This window comes from Punctularia strigosozonata (assembly GCF_000264995.1).
Source record: "Punctularia strigosozonata HHB-11173 SS5 unplaced genomic scaffold PUNSTscaffold_17, whole genome shotgun sequence".
Taxonomy (NCBI): domain Eukaryota; kingdom Fungi; phylum Basidiomycota; class Agaricomycetes; order Corticiales; family Punctulariaceae; genus Punctularia; species Punctularia strigosozonata.
The window spans coordinates 370,301-391,273 of record NW_006767449.1 but is presented as its reverse complement, the minus strand read 5'-3'; the positions used below and the strand labels follow the sequence as shown (position 1 = coordinate 391,273).

The 20,973-nt window shown below is 55.9% G+C and overlaps 8 protein-coding genes across 8 annotated transcripts; 4 read left to right on the top strand and 4 right to left on the bottom strand.

Annotated features, from left to right (window-relative positions):
- Positions 1-396: 396 nt before the first annotated feature.
- Positions 397-2,977, bottom strand: PUNSTDRAFT_146468 (P-loop containing nucleoside triphosphate hydrolase protein). Its single transcript, XM_007388241.1, has 9 exons — positions 2,939-2,977; positions 2,786-2,882; positions 2,701-2,733; positions 2,558-2,634; positions 2,192-2,498; positions 1,879-2,120; positions 1,614-1,812; positions 1,110-1,560; positions 397-1,036 (listed from the first exon to the last, which is right to left on the bottom strand). Exons 2-9 carry the CDS (start codon positions 2,796-2,798, stop codon positions 667-669), a joined length of 1,692 nt encoding a protein of 563 aa, XP_007388303.1. The 5' UTR covers positions 2,799-2,882; positions 2,939-2,977; the 3' UTR covers positions 397-666.
- Positions 2,978-3,141: 164 nt separating this feature from the next.
- Positions 3,142-6,099, top strand: PUNSTDRAFT_122835 (uncharacterized protein). Its single transcript, XM_007388240.1, has 11 exons — positions 3,142-3,444; positions 3,504-3,570; positions 3,625-3,961; positions 4,027-4,101; positions 4,161-4,175; positions 4,227-4,382; positions 4,753-4,813; positions 4,975-5,071; positions 5,386-5,601; positions 5,649-6,024; positions 6,087-6,099. The coding sequence occupies exons 1-9, from the start codon at positions 3,176-3,178 to the stop codon at positions 5,539-5,541; spliced, it is 1,233 nt and encodes a 410-aa protein (XP_007388302.1). The 5' UTR covers positions 3,142-3,175; the 3' UTR covers positions 5,542-5,601; positions 5,649-6,024; positions 6,087-6,099.
- Positions 6,100-6,639: 540 nt separating this feature from the next.
- PUNSTDRAFT_138548 (aspartic proteinase) lies at positions 6,640-8,167 on the top strand (the record flags this gene model as incomplete). Its single annotated transcript, XM_007388239.1, has 6 exons — positions 6,640-6,746; positions 6,803-7,027; positions 7,077-7,186; positions 7,248-7,450; positions 7,506-7,742; positions 7,802-8,167. 6 exons carry the CDS (start codon positions 6,640-6,642, stop codon positions 8,165-8,167), a joined length of 1,248 nt encoding a protein of 415 aa, XP_007388301.1.
- An 844-nt stretch (positions 8,168-9,011) lies between these two features.
- Positions 9,012-10,187, bottom strand: PUNSTDRAFT_92873 (thioredoxin-like protein). The gene is made up of 4 exons (XM_007388238.1): positions 10,085-10,187; positions 9,876-10,014; positions 9,500-9,808; positions 9,012-9,435 (listed from the first exon to the last, which is right to left on the bottom strand). Exons 2-4 carry the CDS (start codon positions 9,974-9,976, stop codon positions 9,216-9,218), a joined length of 630 nt encoding a protein of 209 aa, XP_007388300.1. The 5' UTR covers positions 9,977-10,014; positions 10,085-10,187; the 3' UTR covers positions 9,012-9,215.
- Positions 10,188-10,512: 325 nt separating this feature from the next.
- On the bottom strand, positions 10,513-11,704 carry PUNSTDRAFT_122832 (uncharacterized protein). The gene has a single exon (XM_007388237.1). It carries the CDS (start codon positions 11,697-11,699, stop codon positions 10,587-10,589), a length of 1,113 nt encoding a protein of 370 aa, XP_007388299.1. The 5' UTR covers positions 11,700-11,704; the 3' UTR covers positions 10,513-10,586.
- Positions 11,705-13,668: 1,964 nt separating this feature from the next.
- On the top strand, positions 13,669-15,330 carry PUNSTDRAFT_47473 (uncharacterized protein; the record flags this gene model as incomplete). Its single annotated transcript, XM_007388236.1, has 2 exons — positions 13,669-15,199; positions 15,305-15,330. The coding sequence occupies 2 exons, from the start codon at positions 13,669-13,671 to the stop codon at positions 15,328-15,330; spliced, it is 1,557 nt and encodes a 518-aa protein (XP_007388298.1).
- A 101-nt stretch (positions 15,331-15,431) lies between these two features.
- PUNSTDRAFT_116461 (amidohydrolase) lies at positions 15,432-18,100 on the bottom strand (the record flags this gene model as incomplete). The annotated part of the gene is made up of 9 exons (XM_007388235.1): positions 15,432-15,567; positions 15,631-15,668; positions 15,751-16,074; positions 16,134-16,223; positions 16,281-16,382; positions 16,440-16,579; positions 16,651-16,839; positions 16,931-17,189; positions 17,948-18,100. 9 exons carry the CDS (start codon positions 18,098-18,100, stop codon positions 15,432-15,434), a joined length of 1,431 nt encoding a protein of 476 aa, XP_007388297.1.
- Positions 18,101-19,648: 1,548 nt separating this feature from the next.
- PUNSTDRAFT_47472 (uncharacterized protein) lies at positions 19,649-20,100 on the top strand (the record flags this gene model as incomplete). Its single annotated transcript, XM_007388234.1, has 3 exons — positions 19,649-19,840; positions 19,892-19,942; positions 19,993-20,100. The coding sequence occupies 3 exons, from the start codon at positions 19,649-19,651 to the stop codon at positions 20,098-20,100; spliced, it is 351 nt and encodes a 116-aa protein (XP_007388296.1).
- Positions 20,101-20,973: the final 873 nt, after the last annotated feature.

Sequence of the window (20,973 nt, the reverse complement as noted above, 5' to 3'; positions counted from 1 at the left end):
TCACCTCAAAATCGTCTGAACATTTGCCAGTAGATAGCTAGGATGCTATAGTTATGTTAGCCAGCGTCTCAAATATTTTGGCTAAGCCATAGCTCTGCCAGAGAGATGCCGGCGAGACGAAGTGAGCACCAGCCAAAGTTGCGTGATCATCACACGCGGTCACGACTTGCCGAGGTGCCGGACCAGGACAGGCTGCAACGCAGGGCTTCAGCGGCTCAAGCCAATCAACGCAACATCGTCCTTTGTGTTGAACCTCCTCCTACAGCAGCAATACTGTTCCAATCTGAAATCGGGCTGGCGTGGCGGATAGAATGCAAGGTAATGAGTGCTATCAAATATTTCTATGAATGTTGCATCACCGATCCGGCAAAGCGAGGCCGTGGAGTACTCGTGAATGTTGCATCAACTCGCTCGAGCAGTCTTGGTGAGCCTGAACCAAGCCTCGCGCGCACTTCAGCTCTTGCATACAGTATGTATAGATGCTTGAGAGTATATAGATTTTTTTTCGGGACGAACAACTGAGCAGGAAAGGAACGGGAGAGGGATTTGTGTCGATGTTGCATTAGGGGTGGGTGCACAGTACGAACCACCAAAAACCACGCCCAACATCGACTGCCGCGTCCATCGGACGACGATCCCTCACCGCGCCCCGGATTTTCACATCGCCTAGCTGAACATGAACGTGTCCCTCAGTCCGTCGTCCGTCTCCAACTCCATGCCGCCTGCGTCTCCCATAGCCGCCGCCCTATTCGCCCGCGCCGCCGCCCTCCTTGCTTTCTTCGCGCCCTGCTTGATAGCCCTCCTGTTCAGCGGGTTCGCGCGCGCCATCGCGCGCTCCTCCCAACCAGGCGCGTCCCTAACTTTCTCCCGCCTCAGCCGCTTCGGCGCGCGTTCGGATCCGGCGCCCCGGCCGTCGGACGGCGCAAATCCGGGTTCTCCCGTTTCACCATTGCGTGGCAGTGACGGTGAAGGGGACGCGGATCGCGAGCGCTTGCGCGGAACGCTCGGTGCGAGGTCGTCCGACTCCATTTGAATCCTAGAACCTTGCAACGATCAGTCCCTGTTGAGAAAGCGAAAGCAGTGGAGTCCGATGACCGGAGGAGACGCACCCGTCCTCGTCCATAGGATGTTGATCATCCGCGAATGCTTCCAAGTCGGTTTCCATAGGCATATTGGGATCTCTGTCGTCGAAAGCCCCGGCGTCGGCAGAGCCAAAAAGGCCGTCGAGCGAGAACGGCTTGCCGAGCTCGGTCAAAATCTGAGCCTGACCAACGGCCTCCGCGCCGGGAGCAATGAACGTTTCGCCGTGGGCAGTAGCGAACGCCGTCGGGACCGAGGAAGGATGCACGGTCGGTGGGATCGAGAAGTACGGAATCTTCTGCTGATTCCAGTCCTTGAGGACCTGCCGCGCGGCACCGAGGATGTCTGGCGTGCCGCCTTTCAATAAGCGCCCGCTGCTGAGTGCGAGCATCGTGAGGAATTCGAGTGTAGACGTAAATTGCGGCAGATTGTAAATCTTCTGCAGTGTCTCGGGTTCCGTACGTGCTAGGATCTCTTCCACTGCATCGGTGAGTCAGCCGCAAGGGATCAATGGGTGTATGTTGAGCACTTGCCGACAGCGATGGGGTCGTCGACATCCTCCACTTTGACGACGTTGCGTAGGAGAACGCTCCCTTTCTTCGTGCCTTTTCCGTCGCTGATATCGTCATCGTCGAAGATGACACCGGGCGAGTCGACCACTCGGATACCGCGTTCCAGCTGGATCGATTGCAGCTCTTTCGTGTGGCCGGGCTGAGCGGCCACAGCGCAAACCTGGATGAAACAGCAGTGATGAGCCTCGATGACACCAACATGACGCGACAACCACGAGTTGCCCACCTTCGCCCTTTTAAGGGAGTTGATCAAGCTGCTTTTGCCCACATTGGGGTAGCCCACGACGCCTACGGTAATACTTTGGGCTGCACTGGGTTTGTATGCTTTCAAAAGCCGCAGCAGTGCAGGAGCTGTCGATGAGGAAAGGTGGGCGCGCTGTGAGTTGGATGCTGACTTGAACGGGAGGGTTGGGGTCGAGTGACGGAGGTAGCGGAGCCATTGTTGAGCGTTGTCTTTGGGTACCAGATCTGAAAAAGGAGCCGCGAAGATGTCAGTCAACTGAGTTGTCACGAGAGTCAGTATGCAGATCGGCACTCACCAATCTTGTTCAGCACGAAGACGAGCTTCTTGCCCTCGCCTTCCCGCCTTCTCACCTCTTCTTCGACCAAACGGCTCCGGCATCCCTCCGGATCGCGCGCATCCAATACCAGCACGACGATATCGCTCTCATCAATGACCTTGTGCAGTGCGCGGACGTAGTGCCGGCGAAGTTGCTCTTTCGTCTTCTGGCCTTGCTGCGAGGACGAAGGGTCCGAGGATTGCTGGGCGGACGCCATCGCAGCCAAGGAAGAGAGAGTGGGCTCGGATGCCATAGTAGAATCGGGGTCATTGCGTGCCGGTGGCGACTGGACGCGATGACGGCAAGTATCAGTACCATCATCTCGTTCGTGGACGCGTGACGTACGAAACACGCCTGCTGCTTCTTCTCTGCGCGTTGCTTCAAGCCCGGGAGACGAGGAACGCCAGGATCTTTCTTAAGCTCTGTAATGACAGATATCGGGTTGGTCGGAACGATCGTAAGGCTGCAAGGGAGGACGGGTTACTAACTGCTCTTGAGCTGGATGTCCGGCTTGCGGGCTTCTGAGTTCATTTGAGGAACAACATCGACAGTATGCTTTGAGTCAAGACGCACTGTTCCTGCCCATATTTGACGGCGTTAGGCAGCGTATCGCGAAAGACTGGTTATCCGGGCGATCGAGTCTGACCGCTACTACAAGTATTTCGCCCAGCTAAGCCCAGAGTCAGATCCTTCATAACACTTCTTGGAACGAGCGTATATATTCACATAGTAAACTTCGGTCAATGAGGATGGATCGGGAAATTGCTGAAGAGCCAGTGGCTTGGCAGAACACGGCAAGACAAGGTTTTCCAATTTCAAAAACGCGGTCGATGATTGTCTAAGGCCATTGAAATGCACGTGCTGCACTGAGTACGGGCTTCCTGCTTGCCGTGCAGGATTCGCGGCCATGACATGCACTGGCATTCCGCCGCAATCCTCCTTCACAGTTACCGCGACGTCGGGATGTTTGCGGTGCTAAGACCAGCAGTTAGACGACGAACAGCATCTTGTCTCCAGCATCTTCATGAAGGACTCGCACGGAGAAGAATATCGGAAGCCATAGCAAAGCCAAATCAGATCAGGCATATATCCTCCAGTGCCCCAACTAGGGCACAGTACGTCAAGTTTAAGGGCGGACATAACTCGTCTTGGTCTAATCCATCACAATGGTCGACTCAACAACGACTTTTGGTGGCTGTTGGTACAGGCCTAACGGTTTATTATGTGTCACAGTACGTCCTTAGCCGCGGCGGGTTCAGCGGCATGCATAGTGACTGACCGCAGCTCATAGTCTCGAGCGTGTACCAGAGACCGGTCGATGGAGATTTATCGATTCTAATCCGAAGATGGAGACCAAGGTACGCATGCCCAATCCCTATATCTTGCCGATCCACCTCGAGCACCCTCTCTAGCTAGGCGAATATATGCACCAGGAACTTGTTCAGGAGTTCCGCGGCAAGATACTACCGCCGAATCATCCACTTACGCTCCAGATCCGCAAGGTCGTCGAACGCATCCTCACCGCTAATGATCTGGGACATCTGAAGGGATCGGAACCGTCGGTGACCCTACCGCAATTGCTCTCTCAGGCATTACCCGGATTAGGTGCCCACGATGAGAGCGGAGGATGGGATCCGTATTTGAATCGGGGGGCCAACGATGTTGCCCCAGGTACCGGTGGTGGAGGGCGCGAGTGGAACCTCCTGGTCGTGAACGATCCGAACGTGGTTAATGCTATGGCTACCTATGGTGCGCTTACTTTCTTCATCAGGGGTTTCATGCACATGTACTAACAAATCATCATTCTTGCGCAGGTGATATAGTGGTGTTTACTGGCTTATTGCCAGTCACCAAGGACGAGCAAGGTTTAGCCGCCGTCATCGGGCACGGTATGATTCCCTTCACGATGTCATGTGGTCGTCATTGACAGTGCAAATGCCCTCCTCAGAAATCGGGCATTGCGGTGCGTGCAGGATGTTCTGAGCCTGAACTCCCGCTGATAGCAACACTGTAGTTGCTCGTCACACGTCGGAGCGATATTCTCGGTCGCGTATCCTGCTCGCCATCACGACGTTAGTAGCCGCCGCCCTGGGGACCGACTTCGGTATAGCCAACATTGCCACCAAGCTTCTCTTGGACCTGCCGAACTCACGAGCACAGGAACTTGAAGGTACGGTATCATCCATATTTTCATCTCAACACTTGCATCTGGGCATGAAATCGTAATCTGTTGGGCAAGTTCGCGGAATCCGGAGTGTGGAGGTGGCAGTTCATGGGTGGAAGACCTTCACGACGCCGCGCATTCACCTTTCGTCGCGGCGTTGGACAAGGGCTAGACATGGTGGATGGATGAATGCGCAGTACTGCGTTTTGAATTGCGCATCGTCGCGATAGTTTCTGTTCTCCAGGGCTCCGCCTCCAAATGCTTCCGCTGGAGCTTCGCGCCCGAATGCGCCCGCATGCGTACCTTACCACATGGATCATCCTCATGCCTCCTATCACTCTGCTTGCATGCTGATGCGATATCCTGATATTGATAGCGGACCTCATTGGCCTCCGCCTATGTTCTAAGGCGTGCTACGATCCGCGAGCTGCTCCACGGTACGTCTCAACCTTCGATTCATTTCCATCCCGTTGTATTCACGGCACTGAGTGCGACCTTTGTTCTGATCTTTCCCCGTACGAACCGCCTTCCTTCACGATGAACTCATGCGATCCATCAATGTCTCGGTGCCGCGCGACCTTTTCTTCTCCTTTTGCAGAGTACAAGCGGCCCTGGCAGACCTCGAACGAAAACACCCAGGCGCGCTCAGAATTGACTTGCTTGCGACGCATCCCAAATCTGATCGCCGGGCTCAGGCACGTGCCGTTCGTTCGCTTCCTGCACTCATGGCGAGCTGATGTTTTCCACCTGCCACCACCTTCTTCTTTCCATCTCGCGATTGGACGCCATTCTGGTGCCTGTGTGCGCATCGATGGAACAATTACATATGCCGCTAAATCGGTCGACGCATTCGTCGACGATGGCATCATCTTCATCGCGATCTTTCTCTGACGTTCGTCGCGTTCGCACGAATGTTTTTGCTGGTGTTGTTGTTCTGGCCATATGCATCGTCGATCGAATGCATGGGCTGGGCCGTGACGTCTTCCCTTCGTGGTATTGACGATGATAGATCTTAGAGCAACACCTGCCTGAAGCTTACGCAATGCAGGCGGCGTCGCCCGCGTGCGCAGGATTACAAGCCGAGCTGGACGCCTTCAGACATGCATACGGATTTAGCGGCGCTACGGGAGACGCAGGGCAATTTGAGCCTGTCAGTCGATGGTGAACACGAGGAGACGGGTTCACGGGCGGGGCCGACAGACAAGCACTGCCGTTTCCTGTTCTAGTATGTAGCATATTCTTTGCAAACACCATTCCTCACCAGAACTGTAGACGGGACAGTCACAGAGAACGAAAATCGATGATGCATGCCGGTCTCGTATGCCAAGACTGGCATCAACCGCCTAAGAAGCCTCGCATCGGCGGTAGACCCGACATCCCTCACGTCCCTCTTCTGGTTATGTTCTGGATTGAAACCGGATAGAATGAGATGGAACGACAATGGAACGCTCGTTCACTGCGATACCCGGCCGCCGCACCTGTCCTTGTTACCGGGACAGTGCATGTCACCGTCACATGGCTGCCGTTCGACATATCGATCTGCTTCTCGACCCTCTCCCGCGACAGAGAACAAAAGTCCGATACCAGAATCATCAAAGCCCCAAGCAAGGTTAGCACACGACCCCAACCTTCTCGCCTTCCTTCCAAGGTTGGTTTCCATGTGCGAAGATCACGTGATATGAGCAATAGCTTATCGTGACGTTCCTTCAGGTTCCTTCCTCTTGCCCCCGCCAACCTCCTCCGACGATTCGACGCCGGGGTTGGTACGAAGTGCTGTAAGCCGAACTTTTAGCAATGAAGCTCGTTCTGCGAAAGAGGGCGCGTCATATTCGCCTTACATTGCCAAGTATTGGCCACGGTCTTCGACGAGCAACCGGAATCCTGTGTTGTTGACGGTTGCCGCCGATGCTGCGTTATCGATCCACCGGAACGGTGCAACTTTCTCCCAAAGCGGGGCCAGCACAAGGTCGTCTATCACTCGACCGGCCTTCTTGCTGGCGAAAACCGCGTCAGGATATGACCATGGTACGCAATACCGCCGCCTTCTGCTTGTTCGGGTCTACACTGGTGGTCTCCGGCGAATTGAGATTAAGATTCGCTCCTTCCATGCGGTCCTTCTCTTCTTCGACCTGCTGTATTTGGCCGCAACCAATTCCACCGACCATTGCGTGGATATAAAAGGAGCTCGGAGACGCCATGGATGGGCGTCGAGTTCGTCTCGGTACAGGGTTGCAGCTACAGACAGCCTCAGCATACACTAGCCATGTTCCGCTCTTCCGCTCTGTTGTCTCTGCTGCTCCTCGCCATCGGCGGTTACGCGACCCCGGTTGTGCGTGAGCCCTCCCCCGTCAAGCTACCGTTCGCGGTCAGGTAAGTCGACATGTTCATATGCGGCTGGCAAAGAATAATTGCCGGGAAACTCGCAGGTTCAACAACGGCACCAATGGCGCCTTGAACATCATCGAGGCCGACCGCGCTCGCATCAACCTCATCAAAGAGCAGGGTGCCGCGCTCGCTGAGAAGCACGAGAACGTGCACAAGCGCGCATCCTACTCTGTTAGCGTCACCAACGAGGCTGTCACCTACATCGCCAGCATCGGCGTCGGCAGCCCTGCCACCTCCTACGACCTGATCATCGACACCGGTTCGAGGTAAGCAGCAGACAAATTCCGTCGAGACCCTTTCTCACGCAGTCTACAGCAACACCTGGGTCGGTGCTGGCAAGTCTTACGTCAAGACTAGCACGTCTAGCTCTACCGGAAAGTCTGTCTCCGTGAGCTACGGCTCTGGTTCCTTCTCCGGTACCGAATGTCAGTACGGTTCTGGTCACCGTGGAAGCGCATCATTCATCGAATTCTTTTCTCTCATCAGACACCGACACCGTGACCATCTCGTCCAACCTGGTCATCACCAAGCAGTCCATCGGTGTTGCCTCCAGGTCCTCCGGCTTCTCTGGTGTCGATGGTATCCTCGGCATTGGTCCTACCGTCCTCACCGAGGGCACTCTCAGCGGCTCCTCGACCACCGAGATCCCGACCGTTACCGACAATCTGTACTCCCAGGGCACGATCTCGGTATGATCCCTTTCGTGTACTGTTGATTGCACCCTGTTGATCCCATCTCACGCAGACCGCCGCTGTCGGCGTCTACTTCGCCCCCACCACCGTTGAGGAGACCACCAACGGCGAGCTCACCTTCGGCGGTGCGGACACCAGCAAGTACACCGGTACGCTCAGCTACGTCTCCTTGACGAGCACCTCGCCGGCCAAGTACTACTGGGGTATCAACCAGTCGATCAAGTACGGCTCGACCTCGATCCTCAGCTCCACCGCTGGTATCGTCGACACCGGCACCACCCTCATCTACGTGAGTCACTCGTTCGCACACCACGAAAGCATTCGCCTGACTTTTCTGTCTGTCCTTAGATCGCCACGGACGCGTACAACAAGTACAAGTCCGCGACCGGCGCCACGCTCGACAGCGCGACCGGCTTGCTGCGCATCACGACCTCGCAGTACAACAGCCTCTCCAACCTCGTCTTCACCATCGGCAGCAAGACCTACACCCTCACTCCGAACGCGCAGATCTGGCCGCGCTCGCTCAACTCGTACATCGGCGGCTCGTCCTCGTACGTCTACCTCGTCGTGAACGACATCGGCTCCAACACAGGATCCGGTCTCGACTTCATCGACGGCTACACCTTCCTCGAGCGCTTCTACACCGTGTACGACACCACCAACAGCCGCTTCGGTATCGCGACCACCGCACAGACCACTGCCACCACCAACTAAGCGGGCGCTTTGGACTATCCTTCTGGCTGCACGCCAGAGCGTCGGGTATGGCTCTGAAAATGAGACAAGATGGATGGAGGATTGATTACGCACGGAATGTATATTTTGCATCAAGTTTGTACGGACTCATTCAATGGAACTTCCGGATTTGCTTTCACGTCGATCGGCTTGCGCAAGCATAGAGGTGTTTTTTGAGACTGGAGAACTAAGCGCCGTCTGCCTGTTCACTCAATCATGATTTGGGGGCTCGCGGACCTATCTACCGATTGACGACGAATACCTCCGACAGCCTTCTGCACATTGAACGCCGCGACAGACTATGGTAAGTGACAATAGCGTCCGTGGCGCGGGTCGCATCATGAGGACGAGCGAAAGCGAGTCGAGAAGTTCAAGAGATCGGAGAAGCGGTCAACACCGCGTCGTATCGTCCCGACCTCCGTTCATTTCCCCCCGAACAAATATGAGAAACGTCACCGACACCCCGTTCGCGCACTATGTTCGGGCCCTTCCGAAGGCGCACGAAGTGTGGAAGCGGCGTCTAAACTTGGCCGCGGGTCATGTCAGGATCGACCCGCTCGCGGAAGGCCCGTACATCCGCGATCCGTCGCCTGCCTTGATAATGCTTCCGCTCGGCGAGTGCTCGGGACGGACGGGAAAACCCCCGTTTCCACGGGCTGGAGTTCTGCAAGAGGTCCTGCGCCGAGAAAGATTCCATTCGTCGACAAAATGCCATACGCTTGGCATACGAAACCGGGCGTCGAGGGCCAAGTCCTTAGGCGAGGGAGAGTGAGGTCAAAAACCGTGAATATGTGGAGTCCACCGCCGGGGGGTTTTTTCTTTCTTTCAATGGACCTCAAATCGAGCGCGACCTCCGGAACAATGCTTGGTCGTGTCTATATAAGATGGTTCTATACATGCATTGCGATTAGATCAAAATTATCGTACACACGCGTACCGATAACCGAGGTGTGCGGTACGCGTGGCTATATCATCCATGCCCTATCCCACAGCTGCCGTCTTCACGAGTTCGAATAAATGTGCGTTTTTTTTAGTCCACGCGCATCTTCTTCTGCTCCGGCTCGGGGCCGTTGGACGCGTTGGCAAAGTACTCGAGCGAGCCCTTGGGGTCGGCCTTCATCGTCTTGGACCCTTCGTTCCAGTTGGCGGGGCAGACCTCGCCGTACTTGTCGGTGAACTGGAAGGCCTTGACGAGGCGGATGGTCTCGTCGACAGAGCGGCCGACGGGGAGGTCGTTGATCGTGATTTGCCTGGCAAACGAGAAACGCGATGGTCAGCATATATGCGCATTCTGGAAGGTCGTAGGGTACAAACCTGAGCGTGCCCTTGGGGTCGATGATGAAGAGACCGCGGAGCGCGATGCCCTCTTCCTCAATCAGAACGCCGTAGGCCTTGCTGATCGCCATGCTGCGGTCAGCGAGGAGCGGGAGCTTGAGGTCGGGGCCGAGGCCGCCCTGCTTGCGGGGCGACATCGACCAGGCGAGGTGGGAGAATTGCGAGTCGGTCGAGACGCCGAGCACGGTGGCGCCGAGCTCTTTGAACTGGGGGAGCGCGTCGTTGAAGGCGAGGATCTCGGTCGGGCAGACAAAGGTGAAGTCCATCGGGTAGAAGAAGAGGATCAGCCTGTCGAGAACGCACAACGTCAGACGGTCGAGAAAGAGAGCATGCGCGTGTTATTGAATGTGCGCACCATTGGCCGGCGTAATCGGAGAGTTGGACATCCTTGAACTGGCCCTCCACAACGGCGGTGGCCTTGAAATCGGGGGCGGGCTTCTGGACGATGGCGACCATGTCTATGCGGTGTACTGGTCTAGGTGTCTAAGAGAGGACTGCAAGTGGCGACGGTTATCGCGTCTTCGTCAACGTCTAACGCGGAAGAAAACGGCGAGACCGGCTTACCTCTATGGAAATGCGGAAGCGATAGCGAGGAACGAGACGGGGTCGAGGTGGCAGATCTGGCCGCGCTTATATCGTGCCACGGAATGGTCTAGAAAATGAGCGCGTTATTTGTTCTCGCTTGCTCGAAATGCCTTTGTAAAATCGTCATGTGATCTGTACGGGCGCTCGTAAGCCTTGCACGTGCAGCGTCGGCGCGTGCGTCGGGCCATGTGTTGTTACCTTTATCGGGCCCCGCCGCGACGGGATCGAACGAGCAGGCTGCAGGAGACGTGGACCATCGCGGTTACGATAACGCGGAGCGTGTCGAAGGAGAGCAGGAGATGAATAAGATCTGGCGATAGATTAGATAAGCGCCGCTCTCACGTGAGAGGATGACCTCACTCTCGGATCTTTCCGAGCTCAGCAGATCGCAGACACAGACGGTGGCAGGTTGCAGCGCGTATGGTACTACATACAGTTTGGTTCCCTACTGTACACTACTTATACAGGGAATATAGTCCTTTCAAGCGTCAATAAAGATCTCCTGCAACCAATCTTTCCTCCAATCCTCGAAGCCTCTCGTCGTCAGCACCGGTTTCAGCATCTTCAACTCGATCTTCTCCCGCTCATCATCTTCATCCTTCGAGCCCTCGGTATTCGGCTTTTGATCCGTCTCTGAGATCTTCCTTCTAACGTCCAACGGCTCCACGTTCACCCGCCTCACGCCGCCGTCGCCAAACCGGGGAAGCGTCGCGCACACGCTGGGGTTGGCGAGCCAGGAGCCACCGCTGGCGATGGGGCTGCCGTTGCCGCTGACGAGGGGGAGGAGGCTCGCCTTGACGTCGGTCTCGCGGTGTAGGAGGCAGCAGAGCGCGTCGACGAAGTGGCGGGGATAGGTCGGCACCTCGAGGATCGCGATCTCCTCCAGCGTCGGGCACGCGGCGCTGATCAGCGCCGGCGCCGCGAACAGGCTGCGCAGGACGATGAGCTGGGGCGGGGTGACGCGCAGCAGGCGCAGGTTCGGCAGCTGGATCTTCGTCCGGAGCACCATGGGCATGTACGCCGGCGAGGCGGAGAAGCGGATCGTGAGCGCGGTGAGGCGCGGGAGCGGCGCGCCGGCGACGGTCGCGAACAGGTCGAGCTCGTTCGGGTCGAAGATGAGGCAGGTGAGCGTCTGCAACGTCGGGCCCGCGAGCGCGAGCAGCCGACGCACGAGCCGGTTCACGGCGTCGCTCTGCGCCTGCATCTCCTGTTCTTCGGCCTCGCGCTCGACGTCGCAGAACCAGCCCTCGCCTCCTCCGCCCGCTTGAGAGCACTTGCAGCCCGCGTTCCCATCGTGCGCGTGCGGCATTCGCACGGGCTGCGGCTGGTCGTCCGCTTGGTCCCCTCTCCTGTCGCAGATGAGCAGGTCGCGCACAGTGCTGCGCGCGTTCGGGTGGGCTCGCTCGAGGAGGTTAACGAGCGCGCGCAGTTCGTCTTCGCCCGCGGCTTGGATAGAGCGCAGGCGGGTGCGCGACGATACGGCGGCGACGACGCGCGAGACACGCGCGAGTGCCCGGCCCGTGCGTCCGCCGTCGGTGCACGCCAGCGAGAATATGTGGTGCAGGATCTCTGCGGGGCACTTGGATAGCGACATGATGCGATGGGGGAGCTGGTCAAGAGGAGGCTCCGTATAAGTACAGAGGGTTGGATTGGGGCAGCCCCGGCAAACGTGAATGGCGGGTTTGCCGACGTCATATTTGGGGGCGAGAACGCCGTCCCAGACGTCTATATCGGTCGGCCTGGTTGGGTGCGTGCCAAGGCGCAAAGATGTGAGTGGCTGGCAGTAGACTGCATCGTTTCGCGAAGGGTAGGCAGGATACCCTGGTGACCCGAGTCCTGGGGGCTCCTGGGGAGATGAAGAGCACAAATCGGGGCTGCGGCAATACACAGGGGCAATGCGCCTGAGAACGCGCCGTGGGAAAGTCGCGTACCGTGATGTGGTCCGCGCTTTGACGCGCGGTCCTTGGTCTTTCATCCCTTTCATCTCTTTCAAGACACTACTAACGCTCCGTATCGCTGGCCGGGGACCGCATTGCGGGAACTATACTCGTAGTTCTTCCCTTGGTTTTACCGCCAGTTTTTCCAGATCTAAACATCCATCTGCTTCGCGTGTTTATAGATATCCGTCCGCTCCCACTTCTTTTTATCAAGATAGACACACAAAACCCTCTTGCATCGGTTGTCACAACTGGCTCCGAACACAAAGAGTATCTAGACCACTTTGAAGTTTGATGCTGGTAGTTCGCACCGAACTCAGCCGCTTCGCTGTGGACAGTATCGCTCCTTCAGCATCGCCGCCATCTGAAAACACACAAAAAAAACTTTCAAAATTGTTCAAAACGCCGGAAAACACGACACCCGACATCCTCCCGAATCGTCTGACCACTGCGAATATGTCTCACTTTATGGATCAGCCACCGGTGGCGCGACTTTCTCCCGAGTTATTGAGCATGCAGGTATTCGAATTTTGGGCTCTGCACGAAGACGGATTTCCCAAACCATCGACGCGCAAACCCGTCCTTGCCCAGGTTTGCCACTTCTGGCGCGAAGTCGCAACAGTGGCTTGTGGATGCGACGACGCCGAGCGACGGGAGGCCGTCGCTGCGCGCTATGGAATTCCACGCCTGCGAGGGTATCACCAACGCGGACCGTGCTTGTCTCGTTGGAATAAATTGCGTGACGATCATTTATAACGACCCCGACAACCCTCGGGCACCATTTTGCTGAATGGCCACACTTCGTCCCATACCCCGCAATAAGCAATACGGGTGGTAGTGGACGCGGATAATGTCCCAGAACCGTCGCATTGTTTCTGCAGTGTACAAAGATAATATACACACTCCTTCGCGCAGGCATCGCGGCACTCAGCCCTGGCGGTGTATATCACGTTCCCACTCGTCATTGAAATCCTTAAGGTAGCCGTCTCTTCAAGTTGACGGGACGTCGAGACCCGTAGCGGCGAGCGCCTTCGCTGCACGTATCGCCCGCGCGTGCGCGTCGCCGATTCTCTGAAGAAGATATCAGTACGAGGGCACGAGGGAGCCAGGAGGGAGTACCCACCCTGCCGTATACAGCATAGCTCCTCGGAGGGTATCTCCTGGGGCTCCTGGGAATATGAAGCACAATGCGCCTGAGAACACGCCGTGGGAAAAACGCGCAACGCGACGCGGTCTGCGCTTTGGCGCGTCACGCGTGGCTGAAGTGTCTTCATCCCTTTCATCTCTCCTTCACCAGACGCCACTGAAGCTTCGTAACCCTGACCGGCGAGCGCGCTGCGAACACGGAACTAGTGAGCTCTTTCTTAGGCCCTTCCGCTGAGATTTCCTGTATCTGAACTTCCATCTGCTTCCGTGTTTATAGATATACGTTTGCTCCTACATAAGCGCACCAACTCTGCTGCATCGGCTGGCACAACTGCCTCGGAAAAACTCGTGAGTCTCTTGATCTTTAAGAGCAAGATTCTGCGGTGGACTCAACATTTGTCTCCATAGATCTAATTGCACCTTTCTGAACCGCAGCGACGACATCTCAAAACAAAAGGAATATCTTGCACTCTGGGCAATATGACGACCGACGACATCATGATCAACTTTCTGGCAATTGAAAGCATGTTCAATCCCAAGGTTCAGCCCCCTGTGGCGCGACTTTCTCCCGAGCTCTTGAGCATGGTATTCGAATTTTTGGCTCTTCACAAAGACGGACTTCCCCAAGCCTCCGTCTTGAAACCGGCCGTTGCTCGGGTATGCCGCTACTGGCGCCAAGTCGCACTGAATACCCCTCAACTGTGGCGCTCCTTGAACCTGTCAGGCCCAAGACTCGCCAGGAGGCTCTGGGAGCGCTCGGACAATTCTCCGGTCATCCTGCGCTGGGTGGGCAGCTGGCTCGAGCTCGACCCTGTTCATGAGGAGTTGATCGCTTGCATCAGCCAGCGCCCAGCACGCATCTCGGCTTTGGCCCTCGAGGGCGAACACTCCCTCATCGCTCAGATTCTCGGGCAGTTGCCCTCCGTTCTCCCCTCGCTAGAAAGCCTGTTTCTCAACTCGGACGAGCCCTCGGCGACACTGCTTCCTTTGAACGACATGCACGCGCCCAGGCTGCGCCGCATAGACATCGACGGGATACCGGTGCCCTGGACGTCGCGCCTTCTTTCCAGCGCCAACCTCCGCGCTCTAACAATCAACAACCTGGGCTCGGATCTGCCCCCTCTGCGCTTGGTTCTCAGCTGTTTCGCCGCGCTGTCCAGTCTGCAGGTGCTCGATTGGGCCGGCGAGCTCCCTGTAGACTCCGAATCCGAATCTGCGACGGGCCCGATAGCCGAGCGTGCCGTGCTCATGCCCGCCTTGATATTTCTGTGCCTCGACGGCAGCGCCGCCGGCTGCATCACCCTCCTCCGGTACATCCGGCGCGTACCGTCCGACCGTGCGCGACTCGTCCTCTGCTGCGACGACGCCGGCGATCGCGGACACACCTGGCAACAGCGTCTGTGGGACGCCGCGCTCGCGCACTGGCACCCTCGCGCGCGCGCTCTCCCCGCCCTCACCCTGCTAACCAATACACACGCGCTACACATCGCCGCGGGACACGCCTCCCTGCTCAACGACCAGTACCCGCCGGACTGGAACACGAACCCGCCGCTCAACCTCTGTCTCGGCGTGTCCAACCCGCGTCAGCTGCCACGGATGATGCGCGCGCTCGGACCGCGCGTCGCCGACGCGTGCCGCGACGGCGTCCGGACGCTCTTCGTCCAGAACGACTTTCAGCGCATGGACGGCGCGGACTGGGGTTCGTGCCTGCTTCAGATGCCGCGCGTGCGCCTGCTGCACGTCGTGGGGCCGCACGCCGCGTTGTCGCTCGCGACGTTCGTGGCCACGGCGGACGCTGCACCGGCGGCCCACAAGGTCGAGGCGGTGCTGTATCCCGATGTAAGGCGGGTCTTGTTCTCCGAGATCCAGTTCGCGGACGTAGCATCGCGGGCGGGGGTGGCGTGCTGGCAGCTCGCGCAGTGGCTCGTGGACGCGTCGACGCCGAGCGGCGGGAGGCCGGCACTGGGCGCTATGGAGTTTTACGACTGCGGGGGTATTACCGATGAGGATCGTATGCGTTTGCGTGGAATAGGTTGCGAGATGGTCTCCATATGCGCACGCACTCCCGACGGACCTCGCGTACTGTTCTAATGAATCGCTCCACTTCGAATTGTAGGGGTTATCGACGAAACAACGTACTAGGGCTAATGATGGGTATCATATAACATCGCGGGGTCGGCGCGCTTGCTTACTGTACTGTACAAAAATGAATATACGCTCTGTCGCAAAACGTATCCCGGTCTTCAGCCTTGGTGATGCACGTCCCGCTCCCATTCCTCCTTGATCTCTCTGAGGTATCCATTTTTCGACAGGACATCGAGAGCTGTTGCAGCAAGCGCCTTTGCGGCACGTATCGCCCGCGCGTGCGCGTCGTCGGTTCTGGAAGGAAGGAAAAGATGCTATTAGTACAAGAGCACGAGGAAACCAGGAAGGGGTACCGACCCTGCGGCCGCAGCGAACAGGGGTGTATGCGGACCGACCTGCGAGGCAGACCAAACTCGTCAGTCCATCAGTCGTTTTGCGGCGGCAGGCACATGGACGTGGTGTGCGGATGTCGCGTACCTCGCAACGGATCTGGAAGCCTGGATGGAGCGAGGGCATCGCATATGAGATGTCGCCTTGATCTGTGGACGCATTGGAGAACCCGTCGATGATGTCTTGCTCCGGGGGTTCGATGGGACGATCGACTTCGGGGAGTTCCGTGCTGTGTTTGTGGTCCGTCATGATCTCCGGCGAGCTCGCGCTGGACAAGAGGCGGTTGAAGTGCCGTCTGTAGGACCGCCCCAGGGCCTTGTTCGGGACGTGGTCGAGATAGGTCAGGATCGGCGTTATTTCCAGCCGTGCGCCGGAGGAGAGTGCGCCAGCCTCGAAGCACGCGGTGACTTTCTACATCGACCCAGACGAGGAATCAATATACGTGAGACGTAAACAAGGCGAGAAGGAACCTTCATGAGCTCCTGCAGCCTGGCCTGCCGCTTCGCACGGACCACGAAGACGCCGGCGGCATACTCGTGTATGATGTTCGGCACCGCCCCCTGCGTATCCCATATTCTGGTCAGAGGCAGAAGCGATGGGGAGTAGATGGGACTCACGCCGTGAGTAATGTGACCCTGAATGATGTCCCCGGGCATGGTCTGCTGCCTCAGAACAGACAGTGCAGTATATGCTGTAATGAGTCCATCCAGGGCGTTGATCTGCGTAAGGGATCAATTTCAGCTTGTATCCGTCTGTCACAGGGCGACCAAGCCCACCCCTTCCCAAGGCGCTGCCGCGGCGTGTGCTTCCTTCCCAAAGTACTCGACCTTGAAGCGGGACAATGCTGCTGTACTGACCAGCGCCGCATCGCGAACATTCCCAGGATGTACGATGAGAGATACATCTACTTTACGGCCTGGGACAAGTGAGCACGTTTAGTGCCCGTCTTGACTTGGTCGTTGCCGGACAGCATGAGGTGAGACCAACCTTTGTACGCTCCGGCATCCAGCAGTCTGATTTTGCCACCGCCTTCTTCCTCGGCCGGAGTGCCGAAGAGGACAATCTTTCCCGGAAGGCTGTATTCGGAGGCACAGGATGCGGCCGCCAACGCAGCCCCGACCGAGGCTGTTGCGATAAGGTTGTGCCCGCAGGCGTGACCGATGTTTGGCAGGGAGTCTGACGGAAAGTGTGCGTAGAGAAGGAGGGGGGAAAATCCAAGATGCGAGTCAGCTCAAGTTAGTACGTATTCGCGTGAAAGGCCACGCACCATATTCCGCGTTGAAACTGACGATAGGCCCGGGTCGTCCGGTATCGTACTCAGCAATGAAGGCGGTATCGATGCCGTACGCTCGAGGCGAAACCTTCCATCCATCATAGTGAGCAAAGAACGCGACTAGGTTTTCGTGTGCCAGGTATTCGCTGTAGCCAAGTTCGGGATTATCGTGAATTGCACGGTTCAGTGAGCGAAGGGCCGGAGAAAGACTATCCAAGTATGGCGAAACGTATGCGAGATGGTCATCCTCCACCTGCACAGCTGGCGGCTGCTGTACACATGGTGCAGGTTCAAGCTCAAGAGGTGATCGCAAGTGCATCGTCATGCATTTACGCCCGTCGATCATTTGGCAATGCCGTGCCCCAGATAGTCTTACCTACTCCGATAGGCACGGATCAGATTCGGCACCGTCCGGCATATCCTTTCCTCCAGTCCTGACTCCTTTCTCCTCGCCAACGGTGGCGCAAAGGCAAGACCTGATCTCCGGCGGTACCAATCTGAAGACAATTATCAAAGCGAGGACTTTGGCCTTTGATTCTCTCGAATGAGGTCCGAAGCCAACCTGTGTGCATGGCACAGCGGATGAAAACAACACCATCTTCGAGCGCTGATGCGGGTCCCCGGAAGACATGTCCGCATAAGTAGTACCTAACAATGATTTCTCGACGCTGAATCATATAGGCAATGGCTCGTGCGGCGGCGAACTCGATGTGACACCGACTGCGCATCTTTTCTCCCAGAGGTCTGCTATTATCAGCTATGCTGTCGCTCCAGATGAAACGGTCTTTGATCTTGCATGATACAGACCACACATAGCGACTGCGCATATCTCCATTTCTGCATAATTTCACATTACTTGATGATCTAGAGCTAGATATACTCGAAGGTGAAGCGCCGCGATCACAACGTCCGTTGACGGGAGACCTTAAGAGCAGCGCTGCCCTGCCGCCGATTCTGCAGTAACTCCTTGAAGTTGCTTCACCTCAACTTTGGCCGAAGTCTCTGACTTACGGCATCGATACGATATATCGCCATGGCTCTTACCCCAGCACCAGCAGAGTTGCTGAAGTTGATGCGCGTGAACACGCAAGCATGCCTCATAGGCGAAGTCATCACGTCGATGTAAGTTTCTTCGATGCCTTTCACGCATGTACAGGTGATCATCCTGGTCTTACAATTCAGCCTCTTCGGTATATCGACGGCCCAAACTTTCGCGTACTACAAGGCGCAGCGCTCGGGCTGCGTCTATATACGTGGCTTGGTAGCATCTTTGACGTTAGATTTGTCACATCAGACTGATATCATGCATAGGTCGGCTTGCTCTGGTACATTTGTTGACGTCCTGATCTCCGTGTCCTACTCTTGACCAAAGATGGCGGCACAGGGCATTGGACGCTCTGCACCTTGCCCTTATAGCCCATGCTGTGTACTTCTATGCCACCCAGAATTTGAGTCAGAGTGGACAGTGAGTGTTATCTGTGGATGATATGTCCATGAGACCGGAAGCTCACAGCGGCATTCACAGGGTGGACGATCGCATGATATGGTAGGAATATTCTATTATTAGGGTTTCTCGTCTGATCACTACGCGTGATACGTCCCAGGAGTCTCCTAGTAAGTCATGTTCCTTCCCTGTGGACTCTTGACTGATATATGACGCTTTCAGGGTCAAATCGTAGTGACAGTGCGTCTCCCATGTCGCCTTCGACCAGAACGGTGGATTGACAGCTTAGCAAAGGACTTTACGTCTCTCCTAGTCCGCACCATTCTCTCCCTTCGGGTTTGGAAAGGTTGGTTACCCTTTCAATATGATTGCACGCAAGAGTGACTAACTCTTGCTGCCTCAGTTAGTTCTCGAAGTTTGCTCTACAGCTTTCCTCCAGCGAGTATTAGTTCCTATCCAATGTAGTTGCCTCTCACGCCTGAAGTACAGATTGTCCTTTCCTTGGTGGCATTTGGTGGGTTCCCTTCGTAGAATCCGGCTGATCTTTAGCTCATACAACCGCACAGTCACCGGAATCAGTATGTTTTACCCTTTGTCTATATCAGGAGTGTGTTCCAGTTGACATTAAACCAACAGTCTTCGCCGCCAAAGGGTAATGTCTGATGCATCTCGCATTTATTATATTGACGTGAGGAATCTCAAGGCTGGGTGGATGGGGATTAGACCGCCTTATGCAACTGAAGGTAGAGAACGTCTCGCTTTCTCGGTTGAATTAAATGAAATAACCGTGTCTGTGACTATAGTCACTCCTCTATATCTCATTCACTGCTTCATCTGCAGCCGACTTATTCCTTGCCGGCGCGATGGGCAGCGTGCTTTGGGATAAACGGACTGGGTTCTCTCGGTAATGTATTCACATCGGTATTGTTGCCACTGCTAATCAACGTGAACATAGAACGGATCACATTCTAGACAACAACATTGTATTATACGTGAACATTGGACTCGTCACCAGGTCTGGCCTATTTCAGTACATATATATCGGCGGATCTGACTTTTCGCAGCCTCTTCTCCGTAGCAGGGCTCATCATCGTCAGCAATCAACTATCAATCGTTATCAATCTGACACCTCTTGCCATAGTATGCCGCGATGCCGGATAACTTCGTGTTCATAGGTATACGATCGTTCCATCTCGACTGCCTATGATACTTACACCGTTTCTTCAGCTTTCTTCTTTACTCTGAATCCGAGTGAGCGCGGACCGATTATGCGCCTGTCCCTTCTTATGACATCCGCAGTCTACCTGAACGCACTTCTCCTCTCCTTGAACTGGAAATTCATGGCTAGAAGATCCAGCACAACGAGCTTGCTTCCGAAGCACTCTGACCACGACTCAGACAAGGTGTGGCCGAAGGTTCGCCACAACGTGGAGAGAAACAGTTGGCCAGACTTTGGACAAGTAAGTATCGTTGCTTAAGTCGTCATCGTGGCGTCTCTGAATTTCTTAAAGCCACTCGCAATCAAGGTTGAAACCAGCACACACCAGGTCGCTGATGACGATGTGAGTGCAAACGTGTCTACTCTCCACGTCGTCGTTATACGGTGTTCTAGACACAGGGCAACGAGTGGAACGCCATTTACTTATCCTATGTTCAGGCCAGGAACATTGTGGACAAAATTGAGTCAATCACAAGCTCCACAAGCGGCACGATGGAGTGATGAATGAGCTTCGATTGTGTGCAGGTTATCCCGGGCAACGTCTACGGAAATAAATTATCTTATGCGATAAGTGTAGCGACGGTCGTTGAGAAAATGTGATCACTCCCATTGCACACGCACTGAGTCTATAGAGGGCTTTCAAGGTCATTGTTGCCAGGATTGCGGTAGATTGCGCTACGCTGCTCGCGAAATTCTAAAGTTGCCTACTCCGTTTGCACCAAGTTCAAACTCCGATAAATTTGTCCCTCGCCATACTGTGACGACGGGTAAGCTTTGTAAGCGAAGTGTAGTCACACGGTTTAGAGTTCCTCAGAGTTCACACAATAGACCGGGGTAAGTCTCGTTGAGTGCGCAGGAGAAAGCTAGAGTACATGATCTTTTGTACTCTACTTATATACTACGGAGGCCCTACGTGTCAGTCATATTTTATAGGGCGTAATACGTGTCTTTCGGTGGGGGTTTTATCACGACTCGAGTGCACGTTCGTCAGGAGAGTCTCTGTCGGGGCGAAGGTCCGATGGTGGCGCTACATACGCCCTTCCAAAGACCAAAGGTCTTATGTTACAATTGATCGTGCACTCGTTCAAGAAATTCTCGGTACTTCCTTTTTAGTAGCAAGGGCGCTCATCCGTCATTGAGTCGCGCACCGCGTCAAGCATGATGCGCTCGCGGATCTGAGCATCGGTGATGCGAGGAGGCCGGTAGTAGAGCGGCTCGTATCGATCAGGCAGGCGATTACCGCTATGGTAGCAATTGGCGGAACCGGACGATCGGCGAGAGGAGCGATCCTCGGTAGGCCGGCGAGAAGGCCCGGCCTGAGCGGGCGGTCGACTGCTATGTTTGCTAATTCGTCTAGAGCGAGAGGGTCGTGTA

Excerpts from the sequence above, each read along its gene's own strand:
- PUNSTDRAFT_122835 (XM_007388240.1), top strand. The coding sequence starts at position 3,176 with ATGTTTGCGGTGCTAAGACCAGCAGTTAGACGACGAACAGCATCTTGT. Across the intron at positions 3,571-3,624 it reads ATCCGAAGATGGAGACCAAG|CTAGGCGAATATATGCACCA; the intron begins GTACGCATGCCC and ends CACCCTCTCTAG. Across the intron at positions 5,072-5,385 it reads AATCTGATCGCCGGGCTCAG|ATCTTAGAGCAACACCTGCC; the intron begins GCACGTGCCGTT and ends TGACGATGATAG.
- PUNSTDRAFT_122832 (XM_007388237.1), bottom strand. The coding sequence starts at position 11,699 with ATGTCGCTATCCAAGTGCCCCGCAGAGATCCTGCACCACATATTCTCG.
- PUNSTDRAFT_146468 (XM_007388241.1), bottom strand. Across the intron at positions 2,499-2,557 it reads AGAAGCAGCAGGCGTGTTTC|TCGCCACCGGCACGCAATGA; the intron begins GTACGTCACGCG and ends CATCGCGTCCAG. Across the intron at positions 1,813-1,878 it reads ACTCCCTTAAAAGGGCGAAG|GTTTGCGCTGTGGCCGCTCA; the intron begins GTGGGCAACTCG and ends TGTTTCATCCAG.
- PUNSTDRAFT_92873 (XM_007388238.1), bottom strand. The coding sequence starts at position 9,976 with ATGGTCGCCATCGTCCAGAAGCCCGCCCCCGATTTCAAGGCCACCGCC. Across the intron at positions 9,809-9,875 it reads TCCGATTACGCCGGCCAATG|GCTGATCCTCTTCTTCTACC; the intron begins GTGCGCACATTC and ends CGTTCTCGACAG. Across the intron at positions 9,436-9,499 it reads GACCCCAAGGGCACGCTCAG|GCAAATCACGATCAACGACC; the intron begins GTTTGTACCCTA and ends CTCGTTTGCCAG.